This window comes from Trematomus bernacchii, unplaced genomic scaffold (genome assembly GCF_902827165.1).
Source record: "Trematomus bernacchii unplaced genomic scaffold, fTreBer1.1, whole genome shotgun sequence".
NCBI lineage: Eukaryota > Metazoa > Chordata > Actinopteri > Perciformes > Nototheniidae > Trematomus > Trematomus bernacchii.
The window spans coordinates 11670131-11691919 of NW_022987803.1; the positions used below are offsets into that span (position 1 = coordinate 11670131).

The 21789-nt window shown below is 41.4% G+C and overlaps 2 protein-coding genes across 6 annotated transcripts in view; one reads left to right on the plus strand and one right to left on the minus strand.

Moving 5' to 3' along the window:
* Window positions 1-2987: 2987 nt before the first annotated feature.
* On the plus strand, window positions 2988-8349 carry lamp5 (lysosomal associated membrane protein family member 5). The gene is made up of 6 exons (XM_034150372.1): window positions 2988-3456; window positions 3908-4086; window positions 4614-4745; window positions 5084-5180; window positions 5566-5754; window positions 7013-8349. The coding sequence occupies exons 1-6, from the start codon at window positions 3396-3398 to the stop codon at window positions 7186-7188; spliced, it is 834 nt and encodes a 277-aa protein (XP_034006263.1). The 5' UTR covers window positions 2988-3395; the 3' UTR covers window positions 7189-8349.
* Window positions 8350-15471: 7122 nt separating this feature from the next.
* pak7 (p21 protein (Cdc42/Rac)-activated kinase 7) overlaps window positions 15472-21789 on the minus strand; it is a 68124-nt gene continuing 61806 nt past the window's right edge. For all 5 annotated transcript variants that reach the window (XM_034150376.1, XM_034150375.1, XM_034150373.1 and 2 more), the window contains 4 exons: window positions 18575-18701; window positions 17964-18089; window positions 17733-17867; window positions 15472-16282 (listed from right to left, as the gene is read on the minus strand). In XM_034150376.1, the coding sequence (XP_034006267.1) occupies window positions 16127-16282; window positions 17733-17867; window positions 17964-18089; window positions 18575-18701 (544 nt within the window). In that variant the 3' untranslated portion in view covers window positions 15472-16126. The remainder of the gene's footprint in view (window positions 16283-17732; window positions 17868-17963; window positions 18090-18574; window positions 18702-21789) is intronic.

Genomic DNA, 21789 nt, shown 5'->3' on the forward strand with positions numbered 1-21789 from the left:
GTCAGAATATAATCCTCCTGTGTTTTGAACACAGTAGTGCTTAACACTATTGATATTTCATTTTTTCTTTGACCCATCATTAAAACATTATTCAGATCCAAGATTGTTTAAGCTCTTACTCCCTTCAGAATCATTTTGAATGGAACATGTTTTAAGTGGTGTCATACTGTATTAGCGTGCAACGCCCGCGCACTTATTTTCCAGACAATGAATACTGCTGTCTAATCACATTCAACAAGTGCAGGATCATTCAACATCGCAGATCCACTCGTGAGGCTGTTGATTGTCATTATAAGCAAAGTATTTCCATTTGAAAGACGAACAAAGCGCGGGGTTTATGTTTGCGTTGCCTGGCAACTCCGTGGCTGCCCTCTTCACTATATAACAGAGGTGATGTGTTGTTTTTGTCAGCACTCGTCCCGTTTTTAGGAGAGGTTTCCAAACCTGCTCCATATCCTTTATAGCTGAACTTTATCTGATGAGGAGCCCATTTCAGAATCATGCTCAAGGCTCAGGGAAAGTCCAATGAGCAAACAGGCACTAAGATCCTCCTGGAGGCGATGTCCAAGGATAAAGTCCACCTGGCCAGGTTCGTTCTGGACGCGCTGGATGGGGAGATTGTGGACTGCAAAACAGAGGACGCACAGACCCCCCTTATCTCCTCCATCCTGCTGCCTGATGGCCACACTCGGTGTAAGTTTGTAGAGCTTCTGCTGCAGAAAGGCGCCAGTGTGAACTGTCCAGACGGAACCGGGCGCACCGCGCTCAGTTACGCCTGTGAGCAAGGCTCCCTGGACGCTGTGAAGATCCTGGTCCGACACAATGCAGACCCGGAGGTTGTGGACGTGTGGGGGAACACTGCGCTAATGTATGCCACAGTTTCAGGGCACTCCCATGTGGTAGAGTTTCTGGTGAGATCGTTCAAGAGGCTGGGTCTTCGGATAGACAGGCAGAATAAAGTTGGAAACTCTGCAGTTGCAGTAGCGAAGTTTCTCGGTCACACAGAGTGCGTCTTTGCGCTCACAAACAGTTTCAAGAAGAACCGGGAAGCTCAGGGAAATGCGCAGCCGCGACTTAGTTTGGGAAGTGTTGATGTTAATGACACGTTTGGAAGGAGAGTTGGAAATGTAGTGAATAAACTTGAGGACTTCCAAACGTGTGATCATGCTGATTGTTTATTGGTTCCAAATTGGAGTTGGCCAACAAGGCCTCGGGTAAAGCAGAGTCGGCTGCCGTCGATGGACTCTATAGAGGAGTTTGAAAGAGAGCAGGACGCTTCCTCCTCGCCTCCACAGCTGGTCTTCTCCGGAGTTCTAACCCCTAAACCCCCTCCGCGCACTTCAGACCACCACAACAACTTTACGCACCCTAAAACTAGCGATGACCACCTCCCCCTACCTAAACTAAGCTGTGAGGCTCAAACATCATATTTTCCCAGCGGAAACATCCACAGACCCAGCGCGCCCTCCGCCCTGGGCATCCTACTGTCTCCCATTCCTTCCAAAAAAAGTGAGGCTGACTCAGTGACAGACACATCTAAAACATTAGAGTTTGGTGTGCGCAGATTTTGCGACAGCTACTATGAGAAAAGGTGTAGTCTGCCAACTAGTATCCTCAGACCCACACCTCCGGACCGAACACTAGTGCCTGTGCGTACATCCAGAACCGTGAGGAGGCGCGAGGCGTCTCCCTGCAGGGCTGAACCTCCTCCGTTCACCGCACTAACTTCTACTACTTCAAACACGACCTTCTCGGTGCTGAGCAACAAACTATTGCGCCGGTTCACCTCCCCGGAGATTAAAAAGAACCCAAAAGAGTTGGAGGAGAGTCCCATGTTGGCTTCAGGGCAGATTCCGCGATCAGAAACTTTTCCTCAGTGCAGAAAACACCCCCAAGTGGACAGTAAACCCAGCATTGACAGCATCAGCTCGGTCAAGTGCGAGTTTGGCATTTTTAAATAAAAATGCCACTTTGCGTAGAAAGTGTTTTGCCACTTATGTCAAGATTCTAACGTTACTTTTAGACCTAGTTACATCGCAGATATGATCTGTAACAGCCATTGTTCTACTTCTCTTAATTCATCTCCTTGTGATGTGATCCTCAGTGACCATCGAAACTCAAATGCCTTGTTTGCAAGTGATCATAGAATCCAGCAGCGTAATGTTCTCCTAACTGTACAGCAACACTAGCCTGTTCGCTCTGCAAACGTTTCTACAAACTTAAATCCGGACGTTTTTAACGACTAAACAACAAGAACAGCAACTTAAAACACTTTGCCCAAACGTGCGTAGATGCCAGCTCCTGCCAGGAGGATATTGCAGCCACAGAGTGAAACGCAATGTAAAACTTCCAGTTTCAGTGTGTATGGTTCAGCCCTTACAGAATGGGCGGGGCTTCCATCGAAGGTGGAAGGGTGATAATAAATACACAATTAGTCAATTCAGCATTTACTCATGTTGTGCTAATATTTCATATGTTTTCTGTTATCATATTATTCTTGAATTATGTAAGATGTTATGTCATCTTTAATGATTTTATTGGTGGCTAACAGTCAATAAAATCTCACTTTCTGAAATGAACTGTGTCCTGAGTGTGACAGAGAGAACACAAATTCATTATCAAATCAACATTGATACAGCAAGACAACAAATATGTGGTTCCAGTTCCAGTTTAACTTGTATAACTTCTGAGAATTTTAAAATGCGTAAGTGCATTTGTAAAATTGTATACAATCTCACTCTGTTGAATAATACTTATAACATATATTCATTATAATATTTAAAGTCTCCATATTAGATGAAAGGATTTGTGCAACATTCTCACTAACTCAGCTGCAACCTTGCAGAAGTGGAGTTTGCAGGAGGCAGGGAGGGAGGGGGTGTTGTCGGCATTACCCTCTAGACATACATCATTTCAGCCCAACCTACAGCTGCTGCACAGAGATGGACACTACAGCATTGCGGGGATAAGCGAGACTGCATGCCGAGTCCTTCTTTACAAGAGAGTAATTCAGGTTTCCAACTTTTTCTTCAAGAACGATCATTAATCCTGATGCTAATAATGTGTAGAAGGGGCTCAGTCCTGCAGCTGTCACTGGGTTAAACCCCTTCAACCTTGGCACTCTGTTTGGCCGGCCAAAACTCCTCAGAGCCGGCTGCTCCTGCAGAGCAAACCGGATCTCACGTCCAACCTGGAGACAATTTTTGCTGCATTCAGGATGATCTGAGCGTGACTGCTGGGTGCTGAGTGGAGGCATCCCCCCCTCTCTCTCTCTCTTTTCCTTCCTTCCTCTCCCGCCTCCCCTCTCTGTCTTTCTTTCTCTTCTTGTCGTGGGTTCAGCACGGGCTGCCCAGTAGTTTAGCCCCTTTTTTTCAGCGCTGGGAAAGCTGGTAGCGATGGGACGACTCGATTTCAGCACCACGGAGAGCGCCCGGCTTCTGCTGCTCGCTGTATTCGGTAAGGGAGTGTGTTTAGTGTGTGTGCAGCTGTCGTGACTCTTCACTGCAGTGAGTGTGTGTGTGTACGTGTATGCGTATGCACATTATGCGCGTGTTTAGGCATGACAGAGTCGATGTGTGTGGCATATTTCACATGTTATTTCCTCCTTAAATGAATATAAAAGTCGTTCAACGTGTTCAGCACTTTCTGACGTTGTTGAGACTGCAGCCAGTGGCGTGCTGTTGCTCCCCTGATACTGCAGATTTCCCTCTCCGGGGTTTTTACCTGACTTTGCCGTAAGGAAACAGTGGTGATCTAAAGATGTGAGCTGAATCTAAAAGATGACCATTATGCCGCTGTATCTGCTGATTGTGCATGTTTTGGGATGTGTGTGCCCCTTCTGATACCCCGCAGACATAAATTAGCCCCACCTGCGACTTCTTAATATTCTGTGCGGCTCTGTTGCCAGGTGTGCTGGCGCTGTCCGTGGTGCTGGCGGAGCAGGAAGGGGAGAACCTTTCCGGTCTCTCCAACAACCCGGACAAAGCCATCTTCGCCGTCCGGGAGAACGGCACGACATGCCTGATGGTGGAGTTCGCCGTGAGATTCCTCGTGCCATATGACGTGCTCGCGCTCAATGGGATAGACGTAAGGAATCCCCCGTGAATATTAATACATGTGGATGTGCATAATTGAGTAAAAATAATAAACGCAATGGTTGTTTCAAGCAATCTTGCGTAAAATATTGCTTTATGCTGAAACATGACAAGGTTTGCTTGTCGTGCGTAAAGGTGGTTAGAGCACAAAACCTTTTTTTACATGCAAAATATTTTGCCGTTTATTTCAATTGCGGGTTTTTTTGCGCTTATAAGAAAAATGCACGTTAGAATTGTAATGGGAAACTGCTTTTGTATAGTGTGTAGTTGTGCTGACCATGTCAAACCCATCATCAAGAAAATAAAATATTGTTTTAAATATCAAACTTATCATTATATATATATTTGGACTCGTTATTGTTTCTGCTTATAAAAACTACTAATTATTTGCTGCTTTTTGCAAATTGGGTTACACTATTCAGTCGTGCGTAAAAATGGAATGCTTAAAACCAGCGGCATTAATCCGTAATGTGTCCCCATCTGTTAACTCTTTGCACGTGCTTTCTGTGTGTTTTGCAGCTGATCACGGAGCAGGCGGCGTTCACTCTGCCCCGAGGTGCAGAAATCGAGGGGACATGTGGGAGCACGGAGTCAGAGATCCAAATATCCTGGAAGAACAACGCCTACACCCTCCGCATCTACTTCTCTAAGGTGGGCGAGTCAACGACAATGATGCATATACTGTACCATATGCAATTTAAAACAAATTAAAGCATCTCCTGGAAACATAGCAAAACGCCAACCCACACTAAATATACGCTTTTAGACATGTGATGTCACTTGGAATCCTATTTTGGTTGGGAAATTAATCATGATGCAAGAATCGTGTTCGTTGAAGCCTGTTCCCTGAATGAAGTCAAATAAAAATAAATTAAAAGCCTCGTCATGATGGATTGTTCTTCTGATTGAAGGCCAACGCGGCCTCTTCATGCAGGGGGAAAAGCCTAGTTTGACACGCGCATGTGTGTGTGTGTGTCTGTGTGTTACAGGAGCTCCGTGAGAAAGACATTGAGGTTTGGAAGATAAGCAAGGTCCAGTTCGTCTATGACTCTTCTGAGACATCGCATTTCATCAACGCGTACAACCGTGAGTCCCCCGCCGAGCGCGTGTACAGTTGCTACTCAGCACATTTCCACCCGCCTGCATTTCACTGCATTTTTTACAGATTTGATAGTGCCCCGATGTTACAGCATGCCTTTAAGATTAAACAAAGCTTAGTTATATTATTACACAACTTTCTAAATCAATTAAAATGTATTCTTTTATTTCAAAAATGTCATTGCCAACCGTTTTATCTTCTTTTTAAATCATGGAAAATGATGGGATATCATTTTCACATAGGCCCCATACCTGGCAGCAAATGACAGACTTTAAAACCGTCCACAGGTGCATTTACAAACACAGACACATTTACATTACAGTGCCTTCATTCTTAATTCATATGAGTTCTTGACCCATCTTTTGTCTCCAGCGGGAAAGCACACAGCCAGCACCCACCACCTGTCGGCCCTGGTGACCCCCGCCGGGCAGTCATATGTGTGTGCAGCTCAGCAGACCCTCACCCTCATCTCAAGCGACCACCAGAAGGGCATCACCGTCTCTATGTATGACGTCCAAATCCAGCCCTTCGACATCGCCTCTGACTTCATGTTCAGCGAAGGTAAGAATACCCACTGCCTCTTTATGAGAAACGCTGCACACACTGTGATAATGATGAGAAACACATACCTGTCGATCTCTCTCTCTGGTGGGTATTGCTGCAGTTTGAGGAGCACATGCTTCAGACACAGGGGAACAAGAGAAAAGAAGAAGGTGGTAATGCAAGGGAGACAAAGGAGACGCAAAGAGACAAAGAGATAAGGGGTGGGGAGACCTCAGGACTTTATGAGTGCAGTCATATCCTTTACCTCAGTGCAGCTTTTATAGACTACCCAATGTACCTTGCTGTCCTCTGAAACCAATCACCTTGGAAGAATCATTTGCTCTGAGCTGCTGTAAACTAGGCTGTGCTTTGCTTCACTGCCTCCCTCCTTGTGTGCATTACTGCTGTCCGCAGGGAGGAACACATTCAACTTCAAACCACACACTGTACAGCCAGCTGTGTTTAGCTGTCCCCTTTACAGACATACAAAGATGTGTGCATGCCAACATGCCCTTAAACTAAGCACAACATCGAAATAGGAGAAATGAGAGAAGAAGCATCTGTGTGAATAGTTGCGTCAGTGCACAACACAACTATGCACATTGTGTAGTCAAACCTCTTTCAACCAATACTGATGCCTGACTTACCCTATACAAAGGGCAACATGATGAGTGTGTGGTTCACACTACAATCTGCCAGGGTTTGGCCATTGACTTGTACATGCCTGGTTGTTTTTTAACGAGTTTGCATGAAATGTGTTTTCATAATGCACTGCCACGTCGCATCGGATGTTTAATGCAATAAAGTGCGTCTGATGGTATGCCATGCATCTGACAAAACTCGCAACAAAAACGTTCCAACTCCTTTGGTTACTTAGTAATTTAATTTAAAAATCATTAAATTAAATATATAAGTGAAAGGCATTCTTGATTAATTGACTAGTCAGCAATTTTGACAATAAATGAATGATCTAAGTCCAAATTATCTAGTTTCAGCTTCAAAAATGTTTATATTAAATAATAAAAATCTATTACATATTAATATTAGAACATCATATTTCCTTTATTATTTGACTTTTTCAGACAAAATGTGAGTAGTACTATGACATGATCATCCCAATATTATTCAATTAAAAGAAAACAATATTTAATATCACCCAGCCGAAAAGGGGTACATATGAAATCTGAATAAATTTACCCACCCCCTCTGGGACCCTTGTCACAAATGTTCTCTCCCCTCATCATGCTAATTGTGTTCATTATTCCCCTTTCTGCAGCCTACAAGTGCATCACTGACCAGCGGGAGCGCCTGGAGGAGACCCTCCCCCTCATTCTGAGTTTCATTTTGGCCCTTATAATCGTCATCACAGTCGTGGTCTACCACTTCCACCTGAAGCTGACAGCGGTCCAGCCCGTGCTGCCCAGAGATCGCTCCATGTACAAGAACATGTAGCCAGCTCTCTCCAAAGCTAATGATGAAAGACTTGTCTCTTTGAAGTCCCCGGCCTAACACGATGGACTGAAACCCTGACGGAGAAGTGTGTGTAGCCTGTACTGAAGGCCTAATGGAACTTTTGAACAGCTAAGACACAAGTTAATGGGACAGCTTGGGGCCTAGCATGGATATAGTTGCAGGGTAAACTCACCAAAACCTAATTTACCTGGCAGAATTGAATCTTAAGGCCATAAAATCATAGTCTGTACTTATGTAATTAGATTTCAATGAAAGTATACCATACATTATTTTCTGAATGTATGTGGAAAATATAATTGACTTCTGTTCAGGTCTGTGGTTGTTTGTCTGAGACAGTTTATCACATTATATTTTGATCTAATTTCTCTTTAAAATAAATGTCAGAAATGGCCAGAGCTTCAGCTGTCATTTTCCAACTCTTTGTTGTCTTTTCCTCTCGTTCTCTCTCTGGAACTGCTGCTAAATAATTCATTACCTATTGGTGGTTCTGTATTTGCTAGTCTTTCTTCAAGAATTCCTTTTAGTTCTTTTTGAATGCAGCCATAGTGTTTCAAAATCCTTGTAGTGTGTGTGCAGTACAGTGGCATTCAGAGTTGCAATGTGTTTGCTTTGACTTCTCAACACTAATGTATGGAACATATCAAAAAAAGGGAAGACATTTAAAAAACATCTGAAAAGATTCTGTCCTAAATAGTGGAGAATTTTAAAGAATGCTATACGAAAGTGTTTATGAAAAGAGAGGTTATTGTAAAAAAAAAAAAGTAATATGTGTATAATATTTTTCAGAATCAAAGTCTATGCATAAACCTCTGCTGATGCAATCTTGTGCAGTATTCTTCTGTCATTGAAATAAATAGCTGGAATCATCTCTACAAACATGTGAATGTATTACTGTTATCTATTACATTAGCACACTCTCTTCCATCTTTCAAGTGTAACACCATTTTATTTGTTGTTGGAAAACAATCTATCAAGACTACAGAGTTTTAATAGAACACAGCTGCTTGAAAAAGCTGATGGATACTCCCGTCAAAGAAGATGCAGTAGAAATGAGGCATCGATTTTGTCATCTGATACTGGACTTTTGTAGGTAATGTGATATGATTAAGTGTAATTGAAAAATAAATAGAGCATTTCTGTCAGCTACACCTGTTTGTTTCAGAAGTATAGCCGTCGTCATACATCACCCTCAGTCAAGTCAGTAAAGTCAAAGACCTTCTTCCAGTTTTTCACTTACACAGAAATGATATAGCAGAAATTGTCTTTTCGTTAGGAAATCAATCAATAACAAGAATCAATGTATAGTGTGTCATAAAAAAGTCAGAGGCTAGTATGTCATAAAAGTATCATGAAAACATCATGGGAAGGTACGTCGTATAAATGTAAGAAAGTCAAATGATAGTAAATCATAAAATATTTGAGGAAGTCATTCTATACTACATTAAAAGCTATGCCAGAAATACAAAGTCAGAATAGTATAGTATTATATAATATATATTTTAAACAGACTTACTATACATTAAGGGACTATAAAAAGTAAAGTATCATATTATAGTATTTTGAAAATATAATTTTAAAAAACTGTATACTGTAGTATAGTATATCAAAAATACTGGGAAAAATACGTAGTATAGTATGTCGAAAATATCATAAAAATGACATAGTATAGTATGTTGAAAAAAATTACATAGTATAGTATGCCCAAAACATTTTTAATAAAACGACATGATGTTGAAAACATCAGAAAAAAGAGTAGGCTAGTATGTCTCAAGAAACGACATAGTATAGTATATCAAAAATATCATGAGAAATTACAGTATGTGGAAAATAACAGAAAAACCAACATAGTACAGTGTCCAAAAAAATAAAATAGTACCGTATGTGGAAAAAAACATTAAAATGACATAGTATAGTATGTCGTAAATACCAGAAAAAACGACTTAGTATAGTATGATGAAAAAATATCATTAAAAAAACATAGTAGGCCTATAGTATGTCCAAATTATCAGATAAAAACACATACTGTAGTATGCTAGTGTTATGCCTACTGGATTTTGCACACCCTCTGTAACTTTGGCCTGGGTGGTCTCACCAAAATCACACTGTTATTACACTCTAGTTTACACAAACAAAAGCATTTTACTCTTGGTTCATAGTGAAATGTTAAAGGAGGGTGATCATCGGATAAGGGTTAACTTTGAGTACTTCTGGTTAATCAAACTATATTTTTCTCTTATTTCTTTATTTCTTGAGAATTCAAACTATGTTATAACACTCTTTTGTGTAGATAAACATGTAGGGGGAAAAAAAATCATGAAATCAAATCATAGGTGGGTGAGTTCAAAGTGATTGATTTCTGATGGAAGGCCCCAAAGGCCACATTACAACAAAACAAAGAAGCACTTCTCATGATACTGTATCTACAGGTGTACAGAAAAGCACATCAACTATCGTTTTGACCATATCATAAAACCACCAAATAATTAAATGTTAATACATCCAGAAAGACCAGAGAAATTACAAATGCAGTTGACCTGAACATAATTAAATATTCACGGCTGAGGTTGCTATGGCAATTACGAACAATGGTGGCCATGGTTAAGGCAACAACAAGGGAAATAAGTTTAGGCCAGCTGTCAACAACCTGGACCAAAATGTGTAATGAAACCCAACACATGCATTATAACTGGGCATAAAACAGTCAGATACTGCCAGAAACACAGAGTCATGTTGTCAGCAGGCTAGTTCTGATGGGCAAAGGCAGCACAGAGGGAAGCTATACTAGGGTATGCCAAGTAGCCTACCAAGTACGTTATCCAAAAGTACAAACAGGAAATACAGTAGGCTCATCTCCATTGAATATTTCACCTCCTCCTTTCCCTCACTCGCGTCCCTTCCTTGCGTCTTAGCTCCGCCTCCGTAAAATGCGAGCGAGAGACACGAGGAAGAGACGCGAGGAAGAGACGCGAGGACAGAGGAGTCCTCAGGTATTAATTGGGATGTCCTCGTTCACTCCAGCGTCATCATAAACAACGCCCTTTACTTCTGGTGCGCGCAGTTTTATCACCTGTCACTGGACTTGACTCCACATAAATCCCTTCAAACCTGGGATTTAGTTTCACATTGAAATGATTTCGTCCATCTCTTCCATTCATCTCTTTTATTATAGTTTTCTATGTATTATTTTCGGTCCTGTATTTGTTTTTCCAGGTATAACATTTCATTTAACTTATAATTATAATCATAACAATAACAATAATTGATGGATTAATTTCATTATGGTATTTGAGCTTGTTTCAGATCAACTTTTGTATTGGATGTTGTTATTTAATTTGTCCTACAGAAGAGAGACACAAATCACTAAAATATGTATTAGTTATGCTACCCGTATATCCTAAATGTCTGACGTTCTGTGGTTCTACCACACATGCATCACAAACCACAAGTAAGAACTGTAAGTTATTCTTTTATAATCAAAACATCATTATTGAATTTGTAAGTATTTCACACACTTTAATGTTTTTATAGAGTATGATTTCCTCATTCGTTTAAGAGATGTAATATATTTTACTATTAATGAAGCTCTTTAAACATTTAATGACTGATCCTCGGTAAGATCAGCTGCAGTGAGCAGAGGCTGTGCAGCTGGGGCGGAGCTCTGATGCGCGAGTAGTGAAAACACTTCCGCGTAGTCTGCTCTCGAGAGGCGAAGTCCCGCCCTTCTACTTCCGCCCCTTGGGACCTTATTTCGGAAAAATTATGTATTGAAGTCAATGGGGAGAGAAAACTTATCTTTCGATCCCGTTTGAATTGTGCCATGAATTACACACTTAAAAAATCATTTCCATGTCAAAAAAGTCAGAGTTTGTCGTAAAACTGTTGAAATATAAGACTATGAAAAATATGCAACTAGAAAGACTACAAATCCCAGAGTCGCGTAAGTGATGTCATGATTGTTTTCCTCCTCTAAATATAAGAGATAGCTAAGATAACTTTAACAAGATGCCTGTGTGCTTAGTACCAGGTTGTTATCATACCAGCAATGGGTCTTGCTCGTTCTTTCGCTTCCCGTCTGATGAAAGGACCAGGAGTGGCTGGATCAAGTTAGCTACCTAGCTAGTAGCAAGCACGTTAGTTAGCATTACAGCCTTAGCCTTGTCATTTTTATTAGCCTTAACATGAAGTAAGATTAAGTAACCCAAAATGTTAAACAGTAAGAGTAGTAGTCATAATTCGTGAACCCTTTGAAGAGTAGCCTACTGTCACACCGGTGTGATCATTCTATAATACACCATTTAAGCCCGGATGCCCCCGGTGGAGAAATGCTAACGCTAACGCTACATTAGCATCTGCAATCTTTTCTACTTCATGCTATCTGCACAAATGGTCGACATTGAACATTAAAAAGATCAGGCAGTTCAGAGAGAATCAAAGGAAGGCAGGCAGGCAGCTTTGCATGACATTCTTCTGGACGTGTTTCATTGTGGTGATAGTCATCCCTTTTTTGGCAAGACAGTAGTGACGGCCTTCTTGGTGACGTGTGTTGTTCTGTGAGACCAGAGATGTAGTTCATTGAGCGTTTCACACAAAAAAATGTGTTACTTCACAGTTTTACGACACATTTTTGTTTTTTTGACTTGCAAAATTATCTTTTAAATTGACAAACATCATATGTGTAATTCGTGGGACAATTCAACGGGATCGAAAGATAATCTTTCTCTCGCCATTGACTTCAATACATAATTTTTCCGAAATAAGGTCCCATGGAGGTCCACCGGAAGGGGAGGGACTTCGCCTCTCTATTGAGATGAACCTACTGTTTCATTTTGAAGACTTACCTGTTGTTGAGCTTCATTTATATCTTCCCGCCTGGACAAAATTGTTCAATTTTTCTTTATCCTTTCTTCTAAAAACTCAGCAACATGAACATGTTTCAGTGAATAGTTGGCAAGTTGATGTTTTCCATATGCTAACTAGCTTAAAGGTGGGGTAGGTAATTTTGGAGAAACCAGCTCGAGTGCGCTAGAATTTGAAAATACACAGCCGGAAAAAATCTGCCACTTCCTTACGGTGCGTCTACACAGCAGCGTTAAAAAAATCTTGAAACGCTTCTGCCCATTCACTTTGAATGGGGTGACGTCACTTTCCCTCACTTTTCGCCGAAATGCATTGTGGGCAGGCGAGCGGAGATTTTCAGGATTTTCAGGATTCAAAGTTGAACAATGTTCAACTTTTGAGGCTGAGGTGGAAGCGTCAGCCAATCAAATCCCGTGTACGCAAATCTGACAGTTCAAGCTCTAGCCAATCAAACGGCGTGTATGCTGGGAGAGACATACCGCAGGTCATTTCCTCATATTCCAAAAAATGGAGGAGAAATTAGCGGTAGCGAATCAATCACCCGGTGCTTTATGACCAGACCTACCGGGATATAAACCGGAGGAGCCAGGCATGGAGGGAGGTGGCAGAGACAGTGGTATGTTTTCGCCTGTTTTGGGGAGTTTATATCCAGTTTACTTCGGGCTTTTTTGCTTCGTATGTCGCGGGCGGGAGATTCATGTGATTGGTTGTTCGCAAAAAATCCCCAAGCTTCAGATACGCCCACCTCCAAGATTTTTTTAACGCTGCTGTGTAGACGTACCGTTACAGAGCCCCTCCTCCAACACACACGAACGCGCACATGACCAATGAGGGCACGAGATAAGTTTGTGCACAGATGGAAGGCTGACAGGCAGGTAGGCCATCCAGTTATTTTAGCCGGGCCGGCTAAAATGATTGGTCGTGCTTTTTACAGTACTACGGCTTCCACAGATGACATTTTTTTATGGATTTTTTGTCAAAGCACTTAATATATTCATTGCTATCGGGAAGTTAAGAGCATTCCATGGAATATAACAAAAAGTGTATCTCGAGCCGGTTTCTCAAACTTACCTACCCCACCTTTAATGGGCTAAAATAGACAAACAATGTCTAAGTGTTCAAAAAAAACAATCCATATTTAGACCTTTAACTGTCTATCATGATACTCGTCGTGAAAAGTGTTTAAAATATGTCAGACTTGACATGAAAGGGAACACACGGCTCTGCTGCATTCAAGTGTTACGGTAACTTACGCCTTTACAAATGTTATACTTTTAATTTATTTGTTCAGTTTTATTTATTTGACATTGCCGAGCCTATATAATGTTAAAATACAAAAGACTTGCCAACAATATAACTTTCAACGATATACTAAATCTCTTAATTTTATTCAGATGTAGGCTATTAGTGTTAGTTTTGCCTATAAAAGTTACATTATACTGGCTCTCATAAACACCTCCTCAGGTTGTTAAAATAAATGACCTTACTGTTATAAATGGTAGCTTTGGCCTTGAATTAAGCTATTCATTGATAAAGTGTGCTTTTACTTTAGTAAGGTGTCAAAATGTCTGCTGTGAAAATAATTTAAAAACAACACAATGCTGTCAATTTTAAGCTTGTGCAAGATCGCCAACAAACCTTTTTAGGTAACAATTCATAATCTCGAGTCTCCTATACCAATAAAGCGATGCTGGTTCTGTGTTGAGCAGTTGAGTGTGGTCTTTTGATATGTGGATGTATACTATTGACCTTAATAGTAACTCAGTGGCTCTCCAGTCATGAGTTTGATGCCCTGCAGTCCCACTGGCCTCAGGTACTTGTGCTTTATTTACTGGGACTGTCAGCAGAGGTATCTTTCTCTGAGAAAAAAGCTCCATTCTCTGTCCAAGTTAAATCAATATCCCATTACAGTGTTTCAGGGGGAAATGGCTTAGAGGAAAGAAAGAGAAATAACCTCCTATATTATGGCAACGGTGATCCATGGATGTGTCTTCCTGCCTTCTGTTCGGAGGTGAAGTTAGGGGGAAATCGTTGGAAATGAGAACTGTTGAATTAAGAGAATATGGAAGACCCAAACAACAAAGAGAAAATAAACTGTTGATGACTGAGAGGAACTCCTTTGAATAATCTGACAGTGTAAAAAAAAAAAATCTCTGCTTGGTATGAGACACAGAGAAGAAGAGGAGACTGTAGGGTAATGAAGGAAAAATCCATGCAACACATCTCAATGTTTTTATGGGCGTTTTTTTAATTGAAACCAGCTTCACTGATAACAAACATGCAATATCACTGTACAAGCCAACACCACAGATAAGTGTTACTCATTCAAGTCCTGACACTTTGTCAAGGATTAGCCAGCAGCACACACACACACACACACGCACACACTTTCAGATGTTGTACAGAGATAAACACGCTCTACCTCTTTTGCTCTTTGACACACACACACACACACACACACACACACACACACACACACACACACACACACACACACACACACACACACACACACACACACACACACACACACACACACACACACACACACACACACACACACACACACACACACACACACACACACACACACACACACACACACACACACACACACACACACACACACACACACACACACACACATATACACACACACACACAGTCATATTTACATATCACAGTGAATGATGGGTAAAAACGATGCGGGGAGGAGGATTATACTGTTCTCCCGGCCTGACCAGAGATGGGAATGGCAGCACAGTTCCAGTGATAGCGAGTAGTGTGTCTGACTGAGGTGGGATAAGGAGTGAGATGATGACAGTGAGGATGTGAGTAGAAAACGAGACCTTTTATCAGCATCCGAAAATCTGCGCGGGAGGCGGGCGTCTTGGATGGGCGCCTCTTAGCATTTACAGAAACAGGATGAGACTCCTAATATAAAAGAAAACAGGTCTGCGTGGAGTACATCTTCTTTTTTTTGTCAAATCCACTCCATCTGTGCTACATTTAAATGCATGGCGTAATTACAGTATCATAAATACAGGGCATCATGGTTCATAAATAAATTTGGGGTATTGCTTGGATGATATAACAACTGACAGCACTGTCTGCGATGCGCTTTTAGAAATGTGAATCAAAAACCCAACAAGGAAACATAACAAAACAAACAAAAAGGCCACACTACCAAAAAAATAAACCTTCAATTCCAATAATAAATAAATAAATACTTCAAAACGTCATACAAAATTCTGTCATTACCCTTTTTTCCAACATTTAATGGAAGTTCTGTCTACAAATGTAAGATAATAAATATATTTAGTATTTTTAGTAACAGTTAAGGTGGGTTTATTTGGGTTTCTCTTATATCTTTAAGCAAAAACTGGATTATAAACAGTAGGAAAGATCTCTGCAGAAACTCTATTTAATACTGCTCATATCACAATGGTTACGACACGATAAAATACTGCAAATTATCAAAACTGTACAGAAAAACTTACAAGTTTCTCTAAAATACATTTTCACTGTTAGTGTATGAGGAGCGATACGAGAGAGGTGGTCTCTGTTTGAGCAGCAGCCGTACAACAGTCATTACCAGTCAGAGCCCTCTCTAGCACAGATGATTGTTCTGCCCTCCACTGCTCTGGTCTGGAGCGGAGACCTCCACTACGTCAGCAGATCAGCACAGCCCTCTGAAGCTCTTGCTGATGGCTTCTACAACTCTACATGGAGCTGCAGACTTCAAAGTGAAGGAAGAGAGAAGACTGCAGCAGGGCGAGCAAGCCCACACGCTTCTACTGGACGTCCAGCGAGTTACTCTTCTACTCCAGTTCAGTTTCAACAAGACTTTTGTCTTCTTTTCTCCATTGTCTGTTTTTTAAATGTAATTTCTCAAATGTTCCTCTAGCTAATCTACTTCACGGTAACAGGTGTGAGTGTTAGTGGCGCGCCACCGAGCGCTGGGGGTGGATGGCTGGGTGAGGGCAGTGCCACCCTGCTAGTGTGTGTATGTGTGTGTTTTTTAGTGTAGAACAGGGCAGGTTTTGGGGCCAGCAGCAGTTCAGCGGTGGCGATAGTGTCTCATGAGGGGCACGATGCAGGAAGGGGGTCCGGACATCTTGAGGAAGGAGTGCTGGAGGAGCTCCTGGGCCGTGGCTCTCTGCGAAGGCTCCCGCACCAGCATCAGGTCCAGGAAGGAGCGCAGCACAGAGGACACCTGAGGACACAATAGAGGGTGTAATCTAGTCCTGAATTTGGCTTTGATTTTGTGTTTATTACACAAGAAACTAATTAGATTAAGAACTGGCGATTTGAATCATGGTTTACATCAGGGTTGTCAAACTCAATTTTGTGTGGCCCGCTTTACAGAAGCATGTTGCCCATAAACTGTCCCACAATGCATCTCATTTTGTGCGCACTAAAGAGACTTGCAGTTATTTGCAATTCTTCGCCCTGGACTTCTGCTTTCAGACGTAGTTAATTATGAAGTTCTTACCCTATCCAATAATAATAATCCAAAGCAGAGGCAATAACGTAATATAATATATTATTTTATATATATTAAATATTTATATATGTATATTTATATAGTCTTAAAGTTACAACCGGCCCTTTGAGTGCAACCATAATGCTGATGTGGCCCGTGATGAAAGTGAGTTTGAAATCCCTGGTTTACATGATAAAAAAGATACTTTTGCAATATGTTGCAAGGCTGAATGGTTTAGAAAAATATGTAATTGCTATTATTTTGACTGGTATTACAATTACTATATTATTTACAATATTATATCATGACTTCTCGTCAGCACCAGATTCCATAATGTTCTGCCTATTACACCTCCTGCGATTTGTATATTGCACCTTTCTATATTGCAATGTTTGCTAAAATGTCAATGTGTTATAATTGTCATTGTAAGCATGCTGACATAGCCTTAAGTCAAAGCACTGCTTGTTTGAAATGCAGCCTCAGAGAGCTGAAAGCATGGCTGTAAACTCTTTGTCTGGTTTAAAGACACCCTGCCAGCCAGCATACTAATCAGAGGGGCAAAGATTTACTGACACTGGCTGTTATTTCTGGTTCACACACAAAGAGTGAAACGGTACCAGGCCTTCTACATAAGAGAAAACCTAAACACAGAAGAAAAGGTCATATGTAGCATGACCTTCTACAAAAAGTCAGGACACAAATCACTAAATATTTCAGTGTAGTGTATCCCGTATCCGAAATGACCAGATATGCAGCCAGGAAGGAAGATCCAAGATAAATGTATTATCAAATATGGTGAAGGTTTTTATTTATTAGTTTGTGTCTCTGTCCAACATGATGATCAACATGAATATATATATAACCACCACGGCCCCTAGTAGACCCCCCCCACACACAACAACACAGACTATAACACCCCTTGTTGATAAATACCAACTATGGGCAATATGTGCAATATATATATGCCGTTAATAACTGTGCAAAAATATATCTGGCTGCTAGATCTTCAGAACTGTTACAGGATGTGTATAAAGGTATTCTGATTCTGAATGTTGGTCATTTAGAGCAATCATATACTTATTTCTGGAAGGATCCATTAATGATGTCTTGCATGTTTCCCTTTAGAATGTCCTTTCCCTGTGCTTACTGTCCAACACACTTGCTGTGAAGTCTTTCTTACCTTGTGGGACTCTTTTAGCCGGGGGGGCAGGTTGTCTCGTATCCTCCTCATGGCCTGCAGAGGGGGTTCGTTAAAGTAGGGGGGCTCTCCGTCCACCATCTCGATAACCATGATGCCTAAAGACCAGATGTCCACCTGGATACGCACACAAAATCCTTCATTCTCTGTACTGGAGCTAGCACATACAGCATCATACATCTCAATGTAAATCTTTGTGTGTGTAATCCTCACCTCAGTCCCGTAAGGCAGTCTAGAGATGACCTCGGGGGCCATCCAGTAGGGCGTGCCCACCAGGGACTTCCTCTTGGGCACCTCTTTGGAAACTTGGGCACAAAAGCCGAAGTCTGATAGCTTGATCTGCAAAAAACACACAAACAGTGCTGCCTTCAGGTTCCCCTCTTCATCTTGTAGTTGTGTAGATTACATGAGTTCAGAACCTCTGTGTTTGATGTCAGGAAGAGCACTGACCCATTGTGATGAAGAGCCTTCATATAAGACACTAATCTCCTGTATTAGTGCTTAATTAGCCTTCAATTAATCATGTCTTATCAGCTCGTTAGGACGCATTAGGCAGGATTTAATTACAGGGCCACGTGTTGTAATTTATGATGATGAGTTGCTGGCACTGGCTGTTGACAAGTGGCAGTAGTGGAACCCACGGAGAAGGTCAGGGAGTGTGTGTGAAATCACCGGTGAGAGGAACGAGGGTAACAGTTTTCAATACCTGGGTAAGATCCCAGTTTAAAAGGGGCATCTCCAGGGTTTATTAGCACCCCAAAGGGAGTGATGTTAATGAATAATATATGAAAACACAAATGAATAAACTCATCATGTGCACTTACTCTGCCATCGCTGGTCAGGAGAATGGAGTCGCTCTTGATGTCTCGGTGGATGACGCCCTGTGTGTGCAGGTAGGACAGAGCCCTCAGCACCGACAGACACACTGTAGCAATCTGCTCCTCGTTCATCCTGTAAGAAGACACACACACAAATACACATACCTGTCAGCAAATTAAGCTTGATTTCCTTTGTTACTTTCAATTTATTTCATGTGCTTCAAAACCTACAAATTGAATGCAAAGACATTTCGGGACAGTGGAACGTCATAAAGAAGCAGGGATTTGTAATTGTTCGTTTGGCTGAGTTGAAGATATTCTTATTTATTTATATGTTCATGGTAAATGTACTATATCATGTCCTCCTGATTAAAGACATTACAAACGTTCAATTATTATCATATATCATTTTGAATTATATTTATTTTCATAGCTTCAGAAAGAATCTATTATATCATTTTCTTTTATTTATTAGTTGATCTCTTTAATCCAGGTGTTTTCTGTATTTGACCTCTTTCTTTGCTGTGCATTGTGGGAAGGTGAAAAATAAGATAGTGGGTTTGAGGGAGGATGACGAGATAATAAAAAAAAGCAAAGACAAAAGTGAATGTCTTAAATCGCTTCAATTAAGTCATTTTTTCTAAATTTGTAGAAAACTACGACACACAACATATAGCCAATACCTCAAATGTAATATTTCAAGTAATAACATACTAGACTTTGAGTGGTAGCAATGACTACTGTTTCAGACTTTGCTGTCATTTGAAAGAGATTACAGTGGAACACAACTAAGATGGAGCAGAAATCCAGTTTGAAAAAAGAACCCTGTAGCCTGCAGCGGCCGGGGTGTGCAGCGCAGCAAGAGGGTCCCATATGGAGAGCCAGGGCGATGCAGTGCGTCTGACTGAGCTCACACACACACTCACACACACTCACAGCTCAACTGCACATTAACATCCAGACCCAGCTGGCCAGGCCATGCCGCGTGTTTATGAGTGTTTGCACCGAGCTGCCGTCACATACATGTACAGAAATAGAGGCACGCTCATTTGCAGGCATAGACCAACATATTCGTAGTGCATTTTCATACATATGTAGACCACACACACACACACCTTGAACTTTCTTAACACTCACACACATTTCTCTTTTCCTGTCATTTCTCAGTCTAAAAGATGCCACATTTTGAGTAGTCACTTATAAACTTGCATTATTAGAAACAACCCCCAGGCCAGGCCACACACACACACACACACACACACACACACACACACACACACACACACACACACACACACACACACACACACACACACACACACACACACACACACACACACACACACACACACACACACACACACACACACACACACACACACACACACACACACACACACACACACTTCACAGCAGATTTTACTGTCACACATGTATGCATTTACAATCACAAGAGATAAATGAGCCTGCTGCTAATGGAAAAACAACTGGCTAACTCAAAGTGAATGGGATGGAGACGTATACGCAAAAACGAATTCACCTCTTTCAACCACCCCCTGCACGCATACACACACACACACACACACACACACACACACACACACAAACAGGATCGCTCAAACAGAAAATTGTTTAAAACACAAAGTTTTAATGAGCCTGAAAAGGTTGTTGAGGGGAGGAGAATTACACACGCACCTATGCACACACAAACGCACAGGCATCGTGCCATACACACGTTTGCTTTTGCACTTATATTGGATGAAATCCCAGTGAAGTGCAGCTCATTAACAAACGCTAAAAGAATAATTGAAATATGAACGTGATTGAAATAGTTCAGTAAGACAGACGCCCATTCTGCCACTGCTGACGTGCCTGCATGTGTGTGTGTGTGTGTGTGTGTGTGTGTGTGTGTGTGTGTGTGTGTGTGTGTGTGTGTGTGTGTGTGTGTGTGTGTGTGTGTGTGTGTGTGTGTGTGTGTGTGTGTGTGTGTGTTCATGTATCTCGGTGTGTGTGTGTTCATGTATCTCGGTGTGTGTGTGTTCATGTGTCTCGGTGTGTGTCCGCTGCCAATAACCCAGAGAGCTGATGAGGCTTGCACGATGCGAGGCAGGCAGCAGTTATTTCCACAACAAAAGGCTTAACAGAAATAGCACAAAGCTTTCACCTGGACAACTATGGCTGAAATTACAGAGGAAAAAAACACTGTATAATAATGTTCCTTCTATTACCATCTTGGATATACAGTATAATGCATGATAATTAAATTGAGTGGTTTGTTTAAATTATAGACTTCAGATACATATATGCAGGTTTTTAGATAGGACATGTAGCTACTAGAGTTTTTTCCTCCTTTTCTTTTGTATTTGTTCTGATTGGTAATACCTGCAAGAATATCAATTGGAGTATTTAAAGGGACCCTATTATGCTGTTTCGGGTTTTCCATTCCTGTAGTGTGTTGTATCGTCTTTTGGGCATGTAAATGATCTGCAAAGGCTAACATCCCATTCACGCCAGAGTAAGTTTCTTTCCCACACACTCCCCCCCCTCGCACTCGCCCTTCTACTGGCTAGTGCTCCGACACATTGTGCGTGCAGACTGGGCTCTGGTTTCAGACAGAGGGTGAAAAGAGGCTCTGCAGCACAGGCAGTATGAGATAAATAAAGAGCTTTTTGAACATTAAGACATGAAAACATGTCCCAGTAGAGGCGTAAAATACAAATAAGAACCTGGAAATTAGCATAATAGGCCCCTTTAATTAATTAGTTAATTGAAATAAAAAAGGGCAGAGTTAGAGATAGAACATGTGTGCCCAATAATATCCTCTTCACTGAGATTAGCATTAGTACTTCTAAGAGCACTCATGTGTATACTAAAACTCTCTGTTACACACATACTGAACACAAAAGCAGGCTAACATCTGTGTGGGAGACTGTACAAAATACTTCACGGTAGCAGCGGTGCTCAGCCTCACCAAAGCGTGTTATTAGCATCCGACACGGCAAAGCTCTAATGCTGACACCCCACGCAAATGACTGTAATTAAACACCAAGCACAAAGTAAGCTTAAAACAATGAGGCGGCGGCGGCTCAGAAACACGACTCAAACACAGAGAGGCAATTACGGAAAAGTTGGAGAACAATAATGCTAAAACTATCAGACGCACGACTGGATTACAGCCCAGCTGCTTGTTCCCTGTTTACAATTCATCTTTTTTAAGTTTC

Excerpts from the sequence above, each read along its gene's own strand:
- lamp5 (XM_034150372.1), top strand. The coding sequence starts at position 3,396 with ATGGGACGACTCGATTTCAGCACCACGGAGAGCGCCCGGCTTCTGCTG. Across the intron at positions 4,746-5,083 it reads TCCGCATCTACTTCTCTAAG|GAGCTCCGTGAGAAAGACAT; the intron begins GTGGGCGAGTCA and ends TGTGTGTTACAG. Across the intron at positions 5,181-5,565 it reads TTTCATCAACGCGTACAACC|CGGGAAAGCACACAGCCAGC; the intron begins GTGAGTCCCCCG and ends TTTTGTCTCCAG.